This window comes from Ursus maritimus, unplaced genomic scaffold, assembly GCF_017311325.1.
Source record: "Ursus maritimus isolate PB19 unplaced genomic scaffold, ASM1731132v1 scaffold_24, whole genome shotgun sequence".
In the NCBI taxonomy this organism is placed as follows: Eukaryota; Metazoa; Chordata; class Mammalia; order Carnivora; family Ursidae; genus Ursus; species Ursus maritimus.
The window spans coordinates 16410453-16431297 of NW_024424897.1; the positions used below are offsets into that span (position 1 = coordinate 16410453).

The 20845-nt window shown below is 37.5% G+C and overlaps 1 protein-coding gene across 7 annotated transcripts in view; it reads left to right on the forward strand.

Moving 5' to 3' along the window:
• CDC27 (cell division cycle 27) overlaps positions 1-20845 on the forward strand; it is a 74645-nt gene that overhangs the window by 1728 nt on the left and 52072 nt on the right. For all 7 annotated transcript variants that reach the window (XR_005837355.1, XM_008693574.2, XM_008693576.2 and 4 more), the window contains exon 2: positions 16366-16441. Coding sequence is in view for 6 of the 7 variants with exons in the window: in XM_008693574.2 (XP_008691796.1) it covers positions 16366-16441 (76 nt within the window). In the remaining variant the exon portion in view is untranslated. The remainder of the gene's footprint in view (positions 1-16365; positions 16442-20845) is intronic.

Genomic DNA, 20845 nt, shown 5'->3' on the forward strand with positions numbered 1-20845 from the left:
CCTCCTGTCAGTCCAGGGGCCTGGCCCCGGCCGGGGTGAGAGACGAGGGGCGGGGTGGGGGGGGCGCCGAAAACTCGCCCCAGGTGCTCTCTCGCCCAGAGGATGATTGGGAGGCACATTTGATCAGAGGAGCTTGGACCACCTTCGTAATGGTGGGGCAAGTTGGCGGGGGGTGTTTGGTTTTGTTTTTGTGCTCTGGGAGAGGCTGGAGGGACGATAGGATCGGTATTTTTAATCCTGATTTCTGTTTTGGTAACAGACTTCCTAGCCCACGTTGCTTTCCTCGCGCAGTGAATTTGCCCCCCTGGACAATGATCTGGGAAGAGAAAACTCCAAGGCCCAGTTTTGAGGGGCAAGCACCTCTACGAGGGAAGGGGGTGGCAACGGCAAATCTGGGGGCTTTCCCCGTGACCTGTGATGGGAATCAGGGGTGTTTTATTGTGCATGTTGATAAGGCGTTCAGGAAATGAAAGGCAAATAAGGGTTTTTACATCCATCCCACTGTCCTTACGACACCAGGGTATGCTTTGACGCACAGTGCTCTGTTGGCATGGGAGAAACCCTATTGGATTTGAAGTGTGATGCAGTGCCAAGTCATTTTCCCCCTGCCATCTCAAGAAACTGAATCTTTTGTCCCTTACTGATGGACCAGGTCTGGGAGATTTTCGACTCACTGTAGGATCTTTGCCTTGAATAGAAGAGTTGACCTCTACCAACTGCTGTCATTGAGTTATGGGCTTGCTTTATTTTGGAGTTACAAAGCAAATCAATTTTAGAAATTACTTCACATGACCCTTCATAGGCCTGTGATGTCAAATGATAAATATTTTAATACATGGCCACTTCTATATTTCCTTGATTTTTCTTCGCAGGATGAAATAGAAATTTCTCCCGGTTGGCTTCTTTACATACAGCTCTTTACATATAACAGCTATTAGTATTTGAACTAATGTAATGTGGGATTCTCTCTTAGGAAATTTACCTGTTTGTAAGTTGTATCAATGCTTCCAAAGCTATTTCTTGCCATCCAAATTCCTCTTACGGGTAAAGAGCCCCTCTTAAGCTTATTTTTTTGAGGCCTCATGTGACATTAGAAGTTTTCTGTACCTTCTTAAATGGATGAGCAGATCACTCAAGTTGTTTAATTTCTGTTTCATACTCTTGTAATTTTGTCTTAACTAATGATACATTTGCTTTCTCTGGCCCCAGAAGTCTTCTGAAATGATAAACTAGTTTCATTGTTAGCCCATAGCCACTATTTAATAACAATTTCAACTTGTATAAAAACATGGAGAAGAAAAGAAATGTGTAGCCTACTCCTAGATAGTACCCATCAGGTTTACTCTTTTTTTCCTTACTCTGAGCAGTAATGCACTTCTGGATTTTTAAGGCTTAAGAGTCAGATTTGTCCCCACACCCCCATACTACCTTTGTCCATTAGATTTGGGGACGTGGTAAGAAGTTTTATGATATGGCTACGTGAGAATTTTGGTTGTAATTTATAGCGAAACATCCATTCAAGAAGGGATCTGGAGCAGTGGGAGAAAAAAGCAACTTTAGCTACGATGATAAAGATCAACTGATTAGGCTAGGGCTGAAAATGGGAAAAATTAGTAAGGAGAAAATAAAAATAGGACAGATACTGTTTATTTTTTTTTTTAACTATGATAAGTAATTGTACTTGTTAAGGAATGAGAGTTAGTTGGAAAATTGCTTAAGGCATCATGGTATTACTAGGCATAGGAAAAGGTTGAGAGGAAAGATGAGCAAGTGTTTTCTGCATTTTTTTTCTTTAAAGTTTTAACATGGAATAGCCAATCTGATAAACCACCTAAGCCTAAATATTAGCTCCTCCTCCAAGTTGTCTCTCATAGAAAAACTTTACTTTATATATGAGTTTTTTCAAACATCTCTCCCATTATGAGGCAGAAATTCTGTCAGTTATTTTTGCTAAAACTGTTTGGGGAAGGCACACTAGCCTAAATGACTTCAATTAGTGTTAATTTGGATATTTATAAAATTCACCTGATGAAATTGATTTTAAAAAGGCAAAGACATTTTAATGGATTTATCGATTATTTCTGGGGATAAAACTTCATAGAAGTGCTAGATGAAGTTGTAAACAAGGCTTGTAAAAATCGCCTTAATAAGCAGTATAGTAAGTGGGTACTGAACACGTAGTACTGTTTTACAGATCATTTAGATAGTGAAGGAATACTTTTAGCTTGGAATAAGATGTACAGGACAGCATCTTTTTTTTTTTTTTTTATGATTTATTTATTTGAGAGGGCAGAGGTCACAGGGAGAGAGAACCCCAAGCAGACTCCATGCTGAGCTTAGAGCCCAACATGGGGCCAACACGGGGCTTGATCCCTTTACCTTAAGATCACAACCCTGAGATCACGACCTGACCTGAAACCAAACATCAGACACCTAACTGACTATGCCACCTAGGCACCCCTACAGTTACAGCATTCTAACATGGATTCAAAGGGTACCATATTTTAAGTAACTTAGAATTGAAGGTGTTGTATTCAGGAAAATTGTGTTAGATGACAAAAAAAATGGCTTTGTTGATATCAAAGATAGATGTGAACAGTTTTAGTAAAACTGTTCTCTTCAATGAAAATAGAAAAAGACATTTCTAAATATATTTGGTGATTTTTAAAATATGTATGTGTAACTAAATTGATAAATCAATAGGCATTTGACTATTAGATCTTTAATCAAAAAACTTATATACTTAAGTTAGCTGAACACATTTGTTTATGAAATTTTCTTTTGGAAAATAGGAGATTGCCTTATATTTAGGTACAATATAATATCTTCAAGACAGTGCTACATAGCACTGAACTGAGAGAATAAGCTTTGGGGGTGAAGGAGGAGGTCATTGCAAATATACAATAATTTAATTCCTTTATCAACTAGTGTCCTGATGTAGCCCTTTTTGTGCTTATGGTCTATAGAGAAAGCATTAAATAATTACAAATTAATAATTACAAACTGTGATAAGGGCACTATAAATAGGGTGTTAGGAGAGAGACCTAATAGGAGGGACTTGACCTAAGCCCAAGTGTCAGGTTTGCAATTGAACCACCAAAAGAGGTACTGCAAAAGAGCAAAAAGTTAAGAAGCAGTCTCAATGAAAAAATCAAATTGGAAAGATTATGTACCGTTATGTACCAAGCACAGAAGAATATAAAAGACATTTAAAAATCTTCTCTAAGAATGGTGTCAGGAAAGTCCTTTTTGAGCAAATAACATTGAAGCTGAGATCTGAAGGTTGAGAAGGAAACCGTAATTTGAAGAGCATTACAGGAAGAGAAAACAGCATGTGCAAAGTCCCTAAGACATTGCAGAACGTGGCATTGAAATAATTGAAAGGAGGCCAGTGTGGCTGGAGTTGCATATTAATGGGAGGCCATTATATAAGGAGTTCAGTTTTCATTCTAAGTGTATGGGGAGTCCTTGAAGGATTTTCAAAAGAGCATTGACTTGATCCGATGTAGAGTTAGACCTCTTGGTTACTATATGTGAAATGAGGAGGGAGGCAAGAGTAAAAACAGTTTTAGGGTGAAAGTAACTTACTGAAGTGGTGGTAGTGGAGTAGGAAAGAGGTTGATATTCAAGAGATGTTTTGGAGGTAGAACCAAGGAGACATGCAAATTGATTGAATGGGAAAGGGTGAGGATCGAGAACAGCTACCTGGATTTCATTTGGGTGGCACCATTTAATAAATGACGAATCCTTTAAGAGGGAGTCAAATCTGAAGGACAATCTGTTTTGAACAAAATAAGTTAGAGATATTTGTGAAGCCAACCAATAGAAATGTGGAGACATAACCTCTGATCTTTTGAGGGGCCTAGTCTTGTTGGGAAGATAAGAATGTTTAACAGGAACAATTGGATAATGTTACAAGTCAGTATGTATTTGATGGCACGGATACTAATAAAAAAATTCAGGAAGTAGATCCTTGCAGACTGGAAAAATGGAAAGGGTTTCTTGATAGAGTAGCACTTAAAGCTTTAGAAGATGGGAAGAGTTTGAATTGGTAAAGAAGAGAAAGAATGTTTTTGGAATGGAATAGCATAAGCAAAAGCCCAAATTTGAGAATGATGTTTAGGAGTGAAAAACAAAACGAAACAAACGGTAAAATATCATAGCCTTGGTTAGAATGGGAATTGATAGCAGGAATAGATAAGGTTTTGCTAGCCAGGTAGAATCATATTACACAGGACTTAACATCCAGGTTGAGACGTTTAAGGTATTGGTAATAAATAGCCATTATAAGTTTTGAACAGAAGAATTTGTAATGAAAGCACTGCTTTGGGGAGATTAATCTGGTGCTATTGGGAAGGAGGGACAAGATAAGAGTTAGGGAGACATACAGGCTACTAAAATAATCCAGTTACGTGGTAACGTACGCTGGGTTTCCCATCCTTGGCACTATTGACGGTTGGGGCAAGCTAATTACTTGTTGTGGGGGATTCTGCCCTATGTATTGCAGAGTGTTGTGCAGCATCGCTGGCCTCTACCGACGAGGTGCCCCCTCCATTTGTGACTACCAAAAAGGCCCTCACCCACATTAGTAAATATCCCTTTGGGGCAAAATCACCCAGATGGAGAACCACTGATGTAGACCTAAACTAAAGTAGAGTTCTAGAAATTAGATTGTAACGTATAACAGGAAAATTCCACAGTGATTTTTTTTTCCTTATACCTTCTTATCTTGTCTAAAGCTTCTATTATCCATTTCTTTTATGGTCCAAAAAAGGGCAGCTATTTTTTTTTTTGACAAAAACAAGAATAAGACAAAATAATTTATATGGTCACATTTAAGTCTGCATTAGTTGTACAATTTATAGAGGTTTGTTTACATTTTAAATAATACTACATGTTTAAGAAGAGCAAGCAAGGAAGGAACTTTGCCATTTCATTTTATGTAGATTCATCTTTTAAATTATTGCATCCTAGGACTAACCCATTCTTTTAATCAGTAGGAATTCTCTTTTAAACTTTTTTTTTTTTCTTTTTTCTTTTCTTTTCTTTTCTTTTTTTTTTTTTTTTTTTTTTTTTGAGGACGGGGGCAGTGTTGCTCTGTTTGTTTTGTAACTTTAGTAGCATTTCATCCATCTGGCTTTAATTTGTAGAACTCCTGAGGTGATGCACTGAATGATATGCTTTTGGGGGCAGGTGCACACCAGCAGTTGAGCAGAAGTAGATAACTGGCCAAGGGGCTAATCTTAGCCCTGCTCTTCATAAGCTACCGATCTGTAGTGCCTTAGAAAATAGTCCATTTCCCTCCCTGTTCCTCCCAAAGAGACGCCATCATTGAGGAACTTAGAGGTGCCCGAGCAGAGTAGTGATGGAAGCTGTATGTGGGGTTTTCCAAGTGGTAAGTTATATGTCTGGGGTATATGAGAGTTTGAGTTGGCTCCCTTTACTATTCCTCTCTGACCCTCTTAAGAATTGGTAATAAAGGAATGATGTTCTTCTGAGCAAGGTTTGATTTTATATCAGAAATGGATAGAACCTTTGATTATGATACTTCCTCATTTCTTTAATTTTAAAAAGACAGAAAAAAATCCAAAGTTCTAGGACTTTATAGCCTTCATATATATGTGTCAAATCTTCCTGGTGATCGGTAGTACTGAGTTAGCTGGTAAATCATTTGGGTCTTTTGTGGCTTATATGTTAACAAAATAAGCAATTGTGGCAGATATGCTGGGAGATGTTATAATAATGGAAACTGCAGATTTATTGAATTTGTTTATATTGGGAGATAGGAAAGGATAAGGTTTTAAGTGCCTACTGTGTGCTAGGAACACCATATATGTATCATGTCATTTGATCCGTGTCCAAGAAACAGAGCTCTATTTTCCAGATGAGAAAATTGAGGCTGAGAAAAGTTAAATAATTCCCCTAAAGTCTCACTCTTGGACGTGCTGGCCCACAAATTAGAACACATACCTCCAAAATTAAATCCTGGGTGTATTCTTTCTACTCAACATGTTCTTTCATTTACAACAAAATTGAACAAGTAGATTTGTAGGAAATCCCCATATTTTATAAAGGAGTAATTAGGTGGTAATTATTATACAAAAGAATAATGTTATGTGCCACAGAATTTATTTCAATAGAGATTTCCAGAGATCTTAAACTATTGGACATACAGTTGACCCTTGAACAATGCGGGAGTTAGGGGCACTGACCCCCATGCAGCTGAAAATCTGAGTATAACTTTTGACTCCTCAAAAATTTAACTACTAATAGCCTACCGTTGCCCGGAAGCCTTGCCAATAACATAAACAGTCGATTAACACATACTTTATATATGTATTATATACTGTATTCTTATAAGTAAGCTAGAGTAAAGAAAATGTTATTAAGACAATCATAAAGAAGAGAATTTACAGTAATGTACTATATTTATCGAAAAAGATCCACATGTAAGTGAACCTGTGTATTTCAAACCCATGTGTGCAAGCATCAGTCGCATAATAATACGGAGAAACTGAAGGCTAAGACTAACCTAAGACGCTAAGAGTGGGAGGACTCGCAGAAATCAAAGATCAGTTTTTTATTCATTCAACGTATATTAGTTAAGCATTTGCTTAAGAAGTATATAACAGATGCTGGGAATCTAATAATGAGCAAAACCAAATGTAGTCCCTACCTTTCTGGAGTTTATATTATAGTGGGGAAGACATTACTCAACTAGTCTCCTCCTGTAGTATTACCAAGGAAAGGTACTTGATGCTGTTAGAGTGTGTAATAAAGATACCTGACCTCATCAGAGGTCCCCCAAAAAAGCTTTCCCTGAGAAAGAAGTCCAAAGAATGAATCAAATTTTCATGGTTTGGAGGAAAAGAATAATGTGCCAGGTAAAGTGAACTATGTGTATGTTTAAAGGATCTGTGGCAGGAAGGTAACCTGGCAGGTTTGCAGAGTTGAAAGAAGGTCGTTGTCCTGACACAGGGAACATAAGAGAACATGATACAAAGTGAATTGGAGAGGTAAACATGGACTATACCACCCTCCCTGGTTTGGTGCTTTGGATTTTTATTATTAAGGACAATAAGATGCCAGTGAAAGATCTCAGGCAAAGGGATAATATGATCAGATCTGATTTGTGAAAAGCTCACAGGGAGAGAATGGATCATAGGATGGAAAGGAATTCAGAGAAGACAAATAAGACACTATTAAAGTAATCCAGGGGAATAAATGGTCTGCCTTCGAAAGTAAATGTTTATTGAATTTCTTCCTTTCATTATTATTGCAGTTGCCTAATTTAAATGAGTATCATTTTGAAAGATACCTATATGCATGGTTCCAGAACCCTAGGTCACGTATGGTCTGGTGGAACACCAGAGGGACAGATACGTTCTTACAAGGGTTTAGAATTCAGCCAAGTACTGTACTAGGTTTATCTCAAAGTTTGTGTTTTTATCCTATTTTACAGATGATTATAACGAAGCTCTTGGTCATCTTGTTTAATGTGAGAGAGTTAGGGTTAGGGTTCATCTGCTGTGAGTTGGTAGTTGGGAGAGTATATTAAACATTCAAGAAATTATTGAGTCAAATTAGATTTGAACACCCTTTAGCCTGTTGTTTTCTGAATGACTTTTTTTTTTGCATTATTCTCAGTGCAAATGTTGAAGTTCTCTGAGGAAAACACTCATAGTTTATCACATTACCTTTTATCTATGTCTTTTCTGTGTCATAGGACAGAGGAGATGTAGGCCAGAGAGCAGAGGTTCTGCAGTATATTTGACCTAATGTTATTCACTTCTTGCCAGCACCACATATTTTTGTTCTAAGGTTCATCTTCCCAATTGTTTGATAAAAAAACAAAAGCAGGGGTGCCTGGGTGGCACAGCAGTTAAGCGTCTGCCTTCGGCTCAGGGCGTGATCCCAGCGTTGTGGGATCGAGCCCCACATCAGGCTCTTCCGCTGTGAGCCTGCTTCTTCCTCTCCCACTCCCCCTGTTTGTGTTCCCTCTCTCGCTGGCTGTCTCTGTCTCTGTCGAATAAATAAATAAAATCTTAAAAAAAAAAAAAAAAGCACAGGGGTATGTGGCTGGCTCAGTCGGTAGAGCATGTGACTCTTGATCTCAGGGTGTGAGTTCGAACCCCACATTGGGTATAGAGATTGCTTAAATAAATAAAAGAAAAGCACAGTGGCCACAATGACAGTGACCAAATAGGTGCCTATGGAATAATGCCTGGCTTATTCATAATTTGAATTTGTAATTCAAAATTCATAATTTATTGTGGGCAAAGATTTGAAAATCCAGTATATTGGCTTTCTACAGCCCACCTGAAGAACTCTCAAGTTGGTTATTTTTTGTTGTTTGTGGGTTTTTTTTTTTTTAAGATTTATTTATGAGAGGGACGCCTGGGTGGCACAGCGGTTAAGTGTCTGCCTTCAGCTCAGGGCGTGATCCTGGAGTTCTGGGATCAAGCCCCACATCAGGCTCTTCTGCTGGGAGCCTGCTTCTTCCTCTCCCACTCCCCCTGCTTGTGTTCCCTCTCTCGCTGTCTCTCTCTCTGTCGAAGGAATAAATAAAATCTTTAAAAAAAAAGATTTATTTATGAGAGAGAGAGCATGGCGTAGAGGGAGGAACAGAGGGAGAGAGAATCTCAAGTAGACTCCCCGCTGAGTGCCTGGCCTGACATGGGGCTCGATCTCACAACCCTGAGATCATGACCTCAGCTGAAATCAAGAGTTGGAGGCTTAGGGACACGTGGGTGGCTCAGTTGGTTAAGCATCTGTCTTCAGCTCTGGTCATGATCCCAGAACGCTGGGATCTAGTCCCGCACTGGACTCTCTGCTTGACAGGAAGCCTGCTTCTCCCTCTGCCTGCCACTTCCTCTGAATGTACTCTCTCTCTCTCTGACAAATAAATAAATAAAATCTTAAAAAAAAAAAGAAAAGTTGGGCGCTTAACCTGCTGAGCCACCCAGGCGCCCCAGTTGTTTTTTATGTTCTTTTTTACTGACATCAGGATCATACAGCAAACAGAGTAGATGCTCATTAAATGTTTACTGGACGGATAAATGATGTGCTTCAGAGGTGGTGGGCGTACTGAGTAGGTGATAAGGCAAGTGATCTGATGGTGTGCAGGGCAGTATATGACATGATCTAGGTTGCTGTTAACCAGAAAACTCTGAGTATCTTTCAGGTATCAATAGATCACATCATTAAAATTTTTGTTGCCCCAAACCTGATTTATTCCAACCCCTTTGTCAGACTAACTGGTATTTCCTCACCAGATTCTTGCTCCCTTGCTTTTTTAATGTTTATCTTATTGTGTCAAGGAAGAGACAGCTAGATGTTATTTTGTATTGTTTTATATCATCAACATCAATGTTCCCTTTTATTCATATTAGCAAAAGCTAATTATATTAAGAATGCCTTACCTTGTGTTTTACCTCCCGATTGGGTTTCTAAAAATTTGTAGTTCAGTAAGTGGAAAATAGATTCAGAGTTCCAAAACCAATATTCTACAAACATTTATTGAGCATGCACTATGTTTAAAGGCAGTTACCTAGGTTAACTAAGGAAATAACAAGTCAGGTAGTATAACCAGGGAATTATAGAGAAAAATAGAATCTGGCTTTTTTTCCTCAAGAAGTTGCAACCTAGTTAAATAATATAACCAAATCTAATAAACAGCCTGATAATTTTATTTATTTATTTATTTATTTATTTATTTAGAAAGAGAGAGCACACGTGCACATGAGCCAGAGAGGGGAAGGAGGGAAGGTAAAAGGAGAGGGAGGGAGAATATTAAGCAGGCTCCATGTCCAGTGCGGGGCTCAGTCTCACGACCCTGAGATCGTGACCTGAGCCAAAATCAAGAGTCAGATGCTTTACCAACTGAGCCACACTGGCGCTCACAGCCTGATGTTTTTTAAAGTATAAACAAAATTGTCTAGGACCTCAGAGGATTGAGTAATTAATATTGCAAGGGATAGATCAGTGAAGTCTTCACGGAAAGGCAGAGGAACATGTAAGCTGAATTTTGAAGAAAGGATGACTAAAATTTCAGGACATAGAAGTCAAAGACAAAAGATAACCCAAACAGGCAAAGACTCTATAGTTTGAAAATACAGTGAATGTTTAGGGACTGATGGAGACTTTTTCTTTTTCTAGACCATGGGTAGCTTTGGTGAGATGTGAGAACAGAGCTGAAAAAGGGAGATTAAAGCCAGAGGGCATTTGAATAGTTTGCTAAGGAGTTTGTGCTTTATACTGGAGGTATTTTGTAAATTTTGTGGAGCTATCCAAGAGGAATCATTAGAAGGTTTTGATCAGGGAGGAAGACATGATGATGATAATGATGATGGTCCAGCTAAAATTTATTAAGTAATTATTAGGTATGTGCTAGGAATCATTATGTACTTTACTGGACTCTTACGTTTTAAACGAAGAGACTAGGACTTGAGACATTGTCACTTGCCCAAGACACAGAACTAGTAAGTCGTGGAACATGGATTAGAGCCCAGGCCTTTCACTATCATCTTCTGTTTAGCAGTGATGATATTTATGTATGAGGAATGTAATTCTGGGACACGGTGGATTACCTTACAGCTTATAGGCAGGAAGACCATTTAGGAGGCTAAGAGTTTAAAGGGAAGAATATTGTTACGGAATGAGACTGAAAACGTGGGGACCGATTCTAGATACCGTTCTAGGTGCAGTTCTGTAAATGATTGTTAGACACTAGCCCATTCGAACTGTTTAAATCCATATGTACCCAAATTGATTTACCAGTACATTCGTTATTTCATGTATACTTAACCCAGCATCCATGACCTTATGTGGTAAAAGATGTTTTTGAGTTTCAAACAAGGAGCACCTCTCCTAATCCTGGCAGCAGCAGTGCTCCTCCAGGCCCTAGTACTGTAGTTTGTAGTAGTCTCCTATATGCAAAAGAGTAAGTACCTTTCTAGGTCAGTCTTGTCTCTTCTCCTTTCTTTCAAAATCTAAACTCAATCCTACAGATTTTTATTGAAACCTACCATGTTTCAGGCTCTAATACTGTCTGCCATCAGCTAGACAAGTGGTACTTAATGAACCAGGGTATCTGTGAACCCCTAACACTGTACACAGCTTTTTCTGTAGATATATACGTACATGTGCTTTTTTCTGGAAAGAAGGTCCATAGCTTTTACAAATTTTCACAAAAGAGTGTGTTGTAAAAAAAAAGAGAACTGTTTATCTAAAAGAGTAAAAGAATGATTCTGCGAGGCACCTGCGTGGCTCAGTCGGTTAAGAATCGGCCTTCAGCTCTGGTCATGATTCCAGGGTCCTGGGATCAAGCCCCACATCGGGCTCTCTGCTCAGTGGGGAGCCTGCTTCTCCCTCTCCCCCCACCCCTGCTCATGTGCTCTCTTGCTATCTCTCTCTCTCTCAAATAATTAAATAAAATCTTAAAAAAAAGAATGATTCTGAGCACTGAATGCCTACCAGTGAAAAGGTTTAAAAATAAAGATATCTAAACTCAATCCCAGCTTCCAGGGATTGTGATGCAGTGGATTTGAAGTAGAGCATTCTCAAGCAAGGATTGATAGCCACTGATCTAGACAGGAGCAGCACTGAAAGGTACTCCATGAGGACAGAAACTATTTGTTAATTTACTATAGGGTCTAGAAAGTGCCTGGCACATAGTAGGAACTCAGTAAATATTTATTGAATGAATGAGTACTAGAACTCTCCAGTTCAGAAAAGTTAAAAAAGACACCACTATTCCCTGCCCATTGGTTTTCATTCATGGTCAGTCATGCTGGAATCAGTAAATGAAATGTCCTCACGAGGTAATAGTACACCTTTGTACTCTAAATAGCCGAGGATATTTTGATATCCACCACAGGCAAATACTATCAGAAATAAAGTCAAGGAGGGATGCCTGAGTGGCTCAGTTGGTTAAGTGTCTGACTCTTGGTTTCGGCCTGGGTCATGATCTTGGGTCGTGAGATCGAGCCCCATGTCAGGCTCTGCATGCAGCACAGAGTCTGCTTGAGATTCTCTCTCCCTCTCCCTCTGTCTCTTCTGCTGGTGCTTTCTCTCTCGAATAAATAAATAAATAAATCTTAAAAAAAAAGTCAAGGAGTAGTAAAGAGTAGGAACCTCAGATCCTTGGTTAATGGCTTGTGGAAGAATTATTAGCAGCAATATGGAACATTTTATTGGGGGTTCTGGCTGTTTCAGCACAGCTTGTCTTTGGTACCTTTCTTATTTAGGTGGCTCTAATTGGGGAAGAATCATACAGTGATTTAACAGTCCTTCTTAGCAGGTCCTATTGGTATTTATGGCCTTCTCTTTTTCTCTTCCCATCTATTTTACTTCCCAAGTAATAGAGGACCTTCCAATTATGAATGAGGTTTTTTTTAGTGTAGTATGATATTTCGGTATTCTAAATATTCCTTTCTATGAAATTGAGGGACATTGTGGGATTAAATCATATGGAAATATTCCAGAAATAAACATAGAACTGAAGTATGGCAAAATTAAAATTGTATGAACCCCTTTGTCTTCTGGAAATTATGAATAGTGGCGTTGGGATGAATTAGGCTTTGGGACAGCAAATTATCTTTAATATGGAGTTTATAAGTATCTGAAAATTCTAGGATTTCTCTTATTTAAAGCAGGTAAGTCATATTTGTGTGTGTACTGTTGGAATCATCCTATAGGTTATGTCAGCTACTTCTGACAATATTGGGGGAGAGCGAAATGGTACATTTTAGACCAAAGGGAGATATCTTTGTAGCCCAACTAATTTGGATAGATTATGAAAGGAGATGGTATTATGATTCATTTCTATTAATATGTAGGATATTTTATTAGGTGTAAGAAATGGGTTGTGGCCAAGAAGGAACATGAAGACCTGCAAACAAGAGGCTTTGTAATTTGAATAATTCAGGCCTTTCTTTTAAAACTAAGGGATATGGCCTGAAGGACTAGAAATTATTTTATTCTTTTTTTTTTAAGATTTTATTTATTTATTTGATAGAGACAGCCAGCGAGAGAGGGAACACAAGCAGGGGGAGTGGGAGAGGAAGAAGCAGGCTCATAGCGGAGGAGCCTGACGTGGGGCTCGATCCCATAATGCCGGGATCACGCCCTGAGCCGAAGGCAGATGCTTAACCGCTGTGCCACCCAGGTGCCCCGAAATTATTTTGTTCTTAACATCTTGAATTAACATTGGATGAGACAACCTCTTTGGCTTTGGTGAGTCTATGGAGCAGGGATGTTTTTAATTAGAGTAAGTCTTTTTTTAGATCAGTCCTTTTCAAACTTTAATATGCATATAAATCACCTGGGGGTCTTGTTAAAATGCCGATTCTTTTTTTTTTTTTTTTTAAGATTTTACTTATTTATTTGACAGAGAGAGAGACAGCCCTTCGAGAGAGGAAACACAAGCAGGGGGAGTGGGAGAGGAAGAAGCAGGCTCCCAGTGGAGCAGGGAACCCGACGCGGGGCTCGATCCCAGGACCCTGGGATCACACCCTGAGCTGAAGGCAGACGCTTAGCGACTGAGCCACCCAGGCGCCCCAAAATGCTGATTCTGATTTACTAGGTCTGTGTTGGGGTCTGAGATTCCACACTCCCAGAAAACTCCCAGAAGATACTAGTGTTGCTGCTGCTCCAAGGACCACACTTTGAATAGCAATTTTAGATAGTTCTTGAAGTAGTAAGAAATGACTGGATTAAGAACATTAGAGGGGGAAAAATGCCGTTTGGGTTAGTATAGTTTATTCAAAATTAAATTTAAATTCCCTCCTTCTTCCTTTCCCTGTGTCTGGATGGAAGTGGCCAAATTAGCACATCTCTGAGACTTTAAAAAATTTAGACTGTATAGACAGTAAGCTTAAGAGGATCTAGAGACCCCAAGTGAAACTCATTTACCATTTTTTTCTTGAGGAAATAGAAAAATATACCCTTGCACTAATAAGTAAGTCATCAACTACTACTAGGATTTTAATATAAAAAATTGTAATTAATAATACTCATAGAAATGTTATTAAACATTTGCTTATTCATTCAAATAGTTGAGCTTTTACTATATCTAAGGCATATTAGTGATATTAATCACTTGTTACAATGTAATCTAGTTTTACTGTTACAGTGTTAGCTAGTGGTCTTCATTAGGTAATCCCATCTTGCTGGTTTTATTGTAACTCTGCTAAATTATTCAATATATTATAAGCTAGTATACATGCTAGAAATAAAAAAAACCTGTCATGATCAGTTGTAAGATATCTCAGTTTATAAGTTTATGAATTTTTTAAATTAATTGATGACTTTTATAGCTTGTGATAGACTAAAAGTTAAAAGAAACCCAGAGAGGTTAAAAGCAACTCCTGTGGTTTAGTGCTCCTAAAAATGCTAAGCAAAACATAAATACATATGAACACATAATTTATATATACATGTATATATGTGTATATATATATATACACATACGTGTATATATATACACATTATATGACAGACTAAAAATTAGTGTTATATGACACACTGGAACTTAAAAGAAACCTCTTTGGTTTAGTGCTCCTAAAAATGCTGGGTAAAATAGTAAGAAAAGGTAAGTCACCTAACAGAAAAATGTATGACACATAAACAGGCATTTGCCAGAAGACCAATAAACATGAGATAAATTACCAATGAACACAGTCTCATTTTAATATTCAGAGAAATGCTAATTAAATGCAAAAGATAAGCGTTTTATATCTATCAGGCTAGTAAAAATTAAAAATTTAGGGGCACCTGGTTGGCTTAGTCAGTAGAGCATGAGACTCCTGATCCCAGGGTCATGAGTTTGAGCCCACATTGGGTGTAGAGATTACTAAAAATAAATAAATAAATAAACAAACTCAAAATTTTTTTGATAGTACGTAGTGTAGACAAGGATGTGGAATAATGGGAACTCATACATTTTTGGTAGGAGTGTAAATTAACCAACAATTTGAAAATAATTTGCATAACCTAGTAAAGATGAACATGTATATGAACATGAACCCAGCAGCCCCATAATTTCATTCTTAAATATATATCCTAATTTGGAGAGATTCTTAAACAGATATCCCAAGAGACAAATACAAGAATGTTCTTTGCAGCACTATTATAACTGGGGGGAAAAAAACAACTAGAATTAACCCAAATGTTCATATGCCATAAATAGATAAAATACATTTTGGTATATTTATACAATGGAAATATTATTTATTCAGCAATCAAAATGAATAAACTCCAGCTGTACAGATTAGGAATGAATTTTTTAAATATAATGTTGGATTACAAAAGCAAATCATAGCAGAATATATACAATATGATTGTTTTTATTTTGTATTTATTTAAAATTAAAAAACAGGGAAAACTAAATGTTGCATTGCTTAAAAATGATACATATGTGTACAAATAGTAAAGAAAATCTAAAGATTAACAAAATTCAGGGTGGTGGTTTGATATAAACTTTATAGATATGTTTCCTAAATCTAAAAAAGAAAAAATATGGGGTGCCTCGGTGGCTCAGTCAGTTAAGCAATCTGACTCTTGATTTCAACTCAGGTCATGATCTCAGGGTCGTGAGATAGAGCCCCACATCAGGTTCCATGCTCAGTGTGGAGTCTGCTTGAGATTCTCTCTCTCTCTCCCTCAAAATAAATATAATCTTTTAAAAAATAAAATAATAGAAAAATATATTCAAATAGATTAAAGGTTATTCCTATAGTAGCTCTACTCATCTGTATCCTAACATGCTTCCTTGAGTGGGTGAGAACAGGGTAGCATTAAAGATAATAGGTGGGGAAGTTTTTGTGGAGGATGACATACATTTCATGTATATCATGAAAAATTGTTTAAACCACTGTTGTAAGTTCAGAGCAGTATGGTTTAGTGGGGTGGGCGGACATATAAACAAGTAACTGTAACAAAACATGAGTGCTCCACTGGAAGAGCTATCTTTACCAAAAAAATGGCTAGGAATCAGCCAAGGAATCAACTTCAGCTAGGAATCAACCTTCATGAAGTAGATGTTAATTAAGCTGGGTCTTTAGGGATGAGCAGTTTGTAAAAGGAGGTAAGTGAGGGAGCCCACATTCCTCTGGAGGGGGGGAAGGAAGTACAAAACGACAGAGGCCGAAATGTCCATGGAGAGGAGTGAGTACATTCAGATATGTTAGGAGCCATATTGTGAAGAGCCTTGTCTAGCAAACTATGGAGTTTGCATGATGGGCACTGAGGTTTTATTACTTAAGCCAGGGTTGTTGATTTGTTTACAATATGCAAGGCTCTGCTAGGAGTTACTTTGAAACTCTGTATGTTTGTCTATTTATGTTCTTTTTCCTCTACTTTCAGGCTGCTATATGGCAAGCACTAAACCACTATGCTTACCGAGATGCAGTTTTCCTCGCAGAACGACTGTATGCTGAAGGTTTGTAATCTCTTCATTTCTATAGAACCATAAATGAGTAAAATGTATGGAATCTGTCATTTCTTATGACATCTATAACAAGATTACGGGGATCACTTTTGTTTTTCCTTTATGACTGACGCTAGTTCATAAAAACTTCTCCTGTATCTTACATGCTACTTTTAATAACTGTAGAGTTGTTCCAGGTTTTACACTATGGCTTATTTAATCATTTTCCAATCTTTAGATATTTTTTCCAGGTTTTTTTTGTTAGAAGAGTCTATATTCTGTGGCTAAGAGCAAGAATTTAGTCTAAAGCCTTGGTACAAGCCCTTAACCCCGTCACTTAAATATGCAGTTGTATACCTTGAGCAAGTTACTCAGTGTCTGAGTATTTCAGATTTCTCATCTATCAAATAAAGATAGTAATAATTGCTTTGTAACATTGAAGAATGAAATGAGATAATGTATTTAAAGCACTTGGCACAGCCTTCTGGCATGGTAATAAATGTTCAGTAAACATCTGCTGGTAATGTATGTTTTGTGTCTGTCGTTAATTATTGTAATTCTCTTTCTAAGATGCTAATATAGATAATTAAGTACGGCTTTTTGTTCTTTTAAGTCATTTCCTTGGGTTATATATTCTAGGATGGAATTTACCACTCAAACAGTGTGATCAGTTCTACAACAAATTACTTCTTCCGCAGTTGGTAACCCAGCAGAGAGAGGTATAATAATTTGGGGTGTTACCAACAGCATAAGACTTCCTTCATAATCCTATCAGTATCAGATTTGACCAATTTAATGTATTTTTGTTTACTTGAGAATTGTGAGGTATTTTGTCTTGCATTTTTACTACTACAAGGGACTCTGGGTATTTTCTCAAGTGTTTGTTTTAAATGTATTCCTGTTTCTATGAGCTATATCTTTATTGTATTTTTGCCCCAGATTGTTGCTTTTTAATGTTAATTCTGTTGGTTTTTATTGTTTCAGTATTTAAAATTTTTATGTAGTTGAACTCCTCAGCTTTGTCATTTATACTTTCTCCTATTGCTTCAGTAGATGGAAAATTATCATCTTTCTACCATCTACAGTAAATATGTGATTATTGGTGGTTTAAAAAAATTTAAAGAATTTATCATGGTATTATTAATTTATTCAGTATTATATATTAAGCAATGCTTTTTCTCTCCCACATGGTATTTTACTTGGTCGTATATTAAATTTTAAAAAATATATTTTGTTTTGTCTCCAGAATTTCTCCTCTCTTCCATTAATTATCTATTTTTAACCCAATATCATACCATTTTTAGTTAACACTTTATATTGTACTTTAATATTTCATAAGGTCTGTCTCCCATCATTTTTGTCCCTTTCCAACTCATTCTTTGATAAGACATCTTTACCCTTTTTTATCCTTCACTCATCTATGTGTATTTTATTATTGCTTTGAAATTTCACCAAGATTTTGATCAGTGCCGACCTGTAACCATTATCATTCTCTAAATTAATTTAGAAGTATTGACATCTTACTATAGATAGCCTTCCCAACCAGAAACGGTGTTGCCTTCTTTTTACTCAGGTGTGTGTTTGCTTCACTCAGTTTTTCTACTTTTTGTGATGTTCCCATTGGATTACTTGCCAAAAAATTTATTTTTTTTTTATGGTTACAGATGACCTTTATTTTTGTGTGCTTTGTGTGTTCTTGTATGAATTGCTAGTGGAACCTTTCTGCTCAGTTGTATGATTTTACTCTAGTAGCAAGTGCTTAGTAACCTAACTGCAAGCATAAGAAGGTAGATATTAGGGGTTTGCCAGGCATGTGTCACAAGAAGGGACAAGGGCTAAGATCATTAAGAATATAGACAAGATCTGGAACCAGGAAATAGAAACTATATAGGAAAGTTAACACAGAAGGGAATTGGTAAATAAGATACAGAGAAGTGCCAGAAGTCCAGATGAGGTTGAATTGGGAGATGCATGGGAATAACGTGGGATTAGAAGACCATGAGCCAACCAGTTGTAAAATTCTTCCATTAATGAAGCAGACTGTCCTGCAAAGAGTAATACTTGGAAATAGTTTTAAGAAGCAAAGAGGAGAGGCGTCTGGGTGGCTCTGTTGGTTAAGTATCTGCCTTCGGCTTGGGTCATGATACTGGGATCCTGGGATCAAGCCCCGCGTTGGCCTCCCTGCTCAGCAGGGAATCTGCTTCTCCCTCTCCCTCTGCCTCTCCCCCCACTCATGTTTGCTCTGTCTCTCAAATAAATAAATAAATAAAATCTTAAAAAAAAAAAAAAGAAAGAAACAAAGAGGAAACCTTACCTTGACTCTGATGTACCTGGGATATGAGGGAAATTGCATCCCTGTGAGAGTGCTGTCAGGTCCTTCAAGGGAGAACAGGAGTTCAGAGAGGAAAGTGGGGAAGATCTCTGCCAACAGGAATCTGAGATCCCAATGAAAAGATTTAGAAGAGGGAGAAGCTTAGAAAGAAGATAATGCAATAGATCACCCTACTCTGCTCAATTATATAAAAGCAAGGTTTATCATGCATAATCTACTTACATATATTTTCAGTGATACCTACACAACCCTCATGTTTTGTTGTCTTATACTTTCTTTTTTGAATTTGTTTATTAAAGGATTGGCAGTTTCTAATTATAGTTAGGCTCCAAAAGATTGTGAATTAGTGGTTTCAAATTAAGACAATTAGGTTTTCTCATAGAATTGGGGCAGGATTCCAGATGAATTTGCATAAAGCTGTTCAGTCCACTTCTGTCTGTGTTTGATACAGCACTTGACACTTAGTTGCTCAGTAAGTATTAGTTTCTCTCAGTATACAGTTGACCCTTAACACGGATTTGAACTGTGTGGGTCTACTGGTATACAAATTTTTTTCAATACAGTATTATAAATGTATTTTCTCTTCCTTATGGTGTTTTGTTTTGTTTTGTTTTGTTTTGTTTAGAGAGAGAGGGCAGGGGGCCAGGGAGGAACAGAAGGAGAGGGAGAGAGAGAATATCAAGCAGGCTCTATACCCAGCATGGAGGCCGACGTGGGACTCGATCCCACACCCCTGAGATCATGACCTGAGCCTAAATCAAGAATCAGATGCTTAACCAACTGAGCCACCCAGGCGCCCCACCCTTATGGTTTTCTTAATAGCATTTTCTTATCTCTAGCTTACTTCATTGTAGGAATATAGTATATAACACATATACAAAATATGTGTTAATCAACGGTTTATGTTATTAGTAAGGCTTCTGGTCAACAGTAGGCTTTTAGTAGTTAAGTTTTGGGGGAGTCAGAAATTACCTGTGGATTTTTTACTCTGGAGGATAGGTGCCCCTAACCCGCTCATTGTTCAGGAGGTAACTGTAGAAGCTAATCACTCTGTTTGACCTTAATTTCTATGAGGGAAGATTTTAGAATTTAAGTGCAACAGGAGCAGATACTATCCTAGTTCAGTGATAATGACAAGCATAACTTCTACCATTTATTGATTTCTTACGAAGTACTAGCTTCTCTACATACTTAATTCCTTATTTAATCTTCAGTAATCCTATAAAGTGGACATTTGCTATTGCCATTTTAGAAATGAAGAAACTGAGGCCAATGTTCATAGGCAGTAAGTGGTAAATCTTTGATTCCATTTTACAAAGGGTAGCAAATACCTGCCACCCTGATTTATGACAGACATCACTAATCTATCATACTACTTATTCCCATTGAACCAGTCTTGGAATTCTTTTTGACCCAGTGTTGCTGGCTGACAATATTAGTTGATCAGAGTTGGTGTTCTAGATGTAACCTGTTTGCCCCTTTGCTCAGTAGCCTCCCATGCCACTAGTGGCAGCCGCTATGTTTTAGGGAAAGACACCCAATAGAGCATGAGGCTAAAGAAGTAGATGGATAGGACCCTCTGAAAGTCAAATTCTTGAATTTCACTAGTTCCTTGTCATCCATTTGTCTTTCTCCTAACAGTTGCATAGTTAGCCCACCTAAGACTGTGGTATAAGCAAAGTGGTGTAAGAGAGAATGTCGACTCACGCGTTCATTAACCATTTGATCTTAGGTAAGAAGTTATTCTGAGCCTAATTTTCCTCATCTTTAAATTAGGAAGAGAAATACCTATTTAACAAGATAGTTTTCAGCACTAACTATAATAATCCAGTGTGGTTTCTGGCACGTAGGAAGTCCTTTATAAGTTCCTGTCCCTTAGCATATTCTAATATAGTGGCTTTTCAGATTTTCTTTTTTTTTATTCGTCTTATATACGATGCACTCTGATGTTTTTCTATTTGAGTGTTTGTTGTTGTTATTTTAATCCAGGTTGATATCCACTAAATTGATTTCACAGTCCACAGTGAATTGAGACTTGCTGTTTGGAAAAACTGTCCTAATCTTATCATCCCCCTCCATATTCC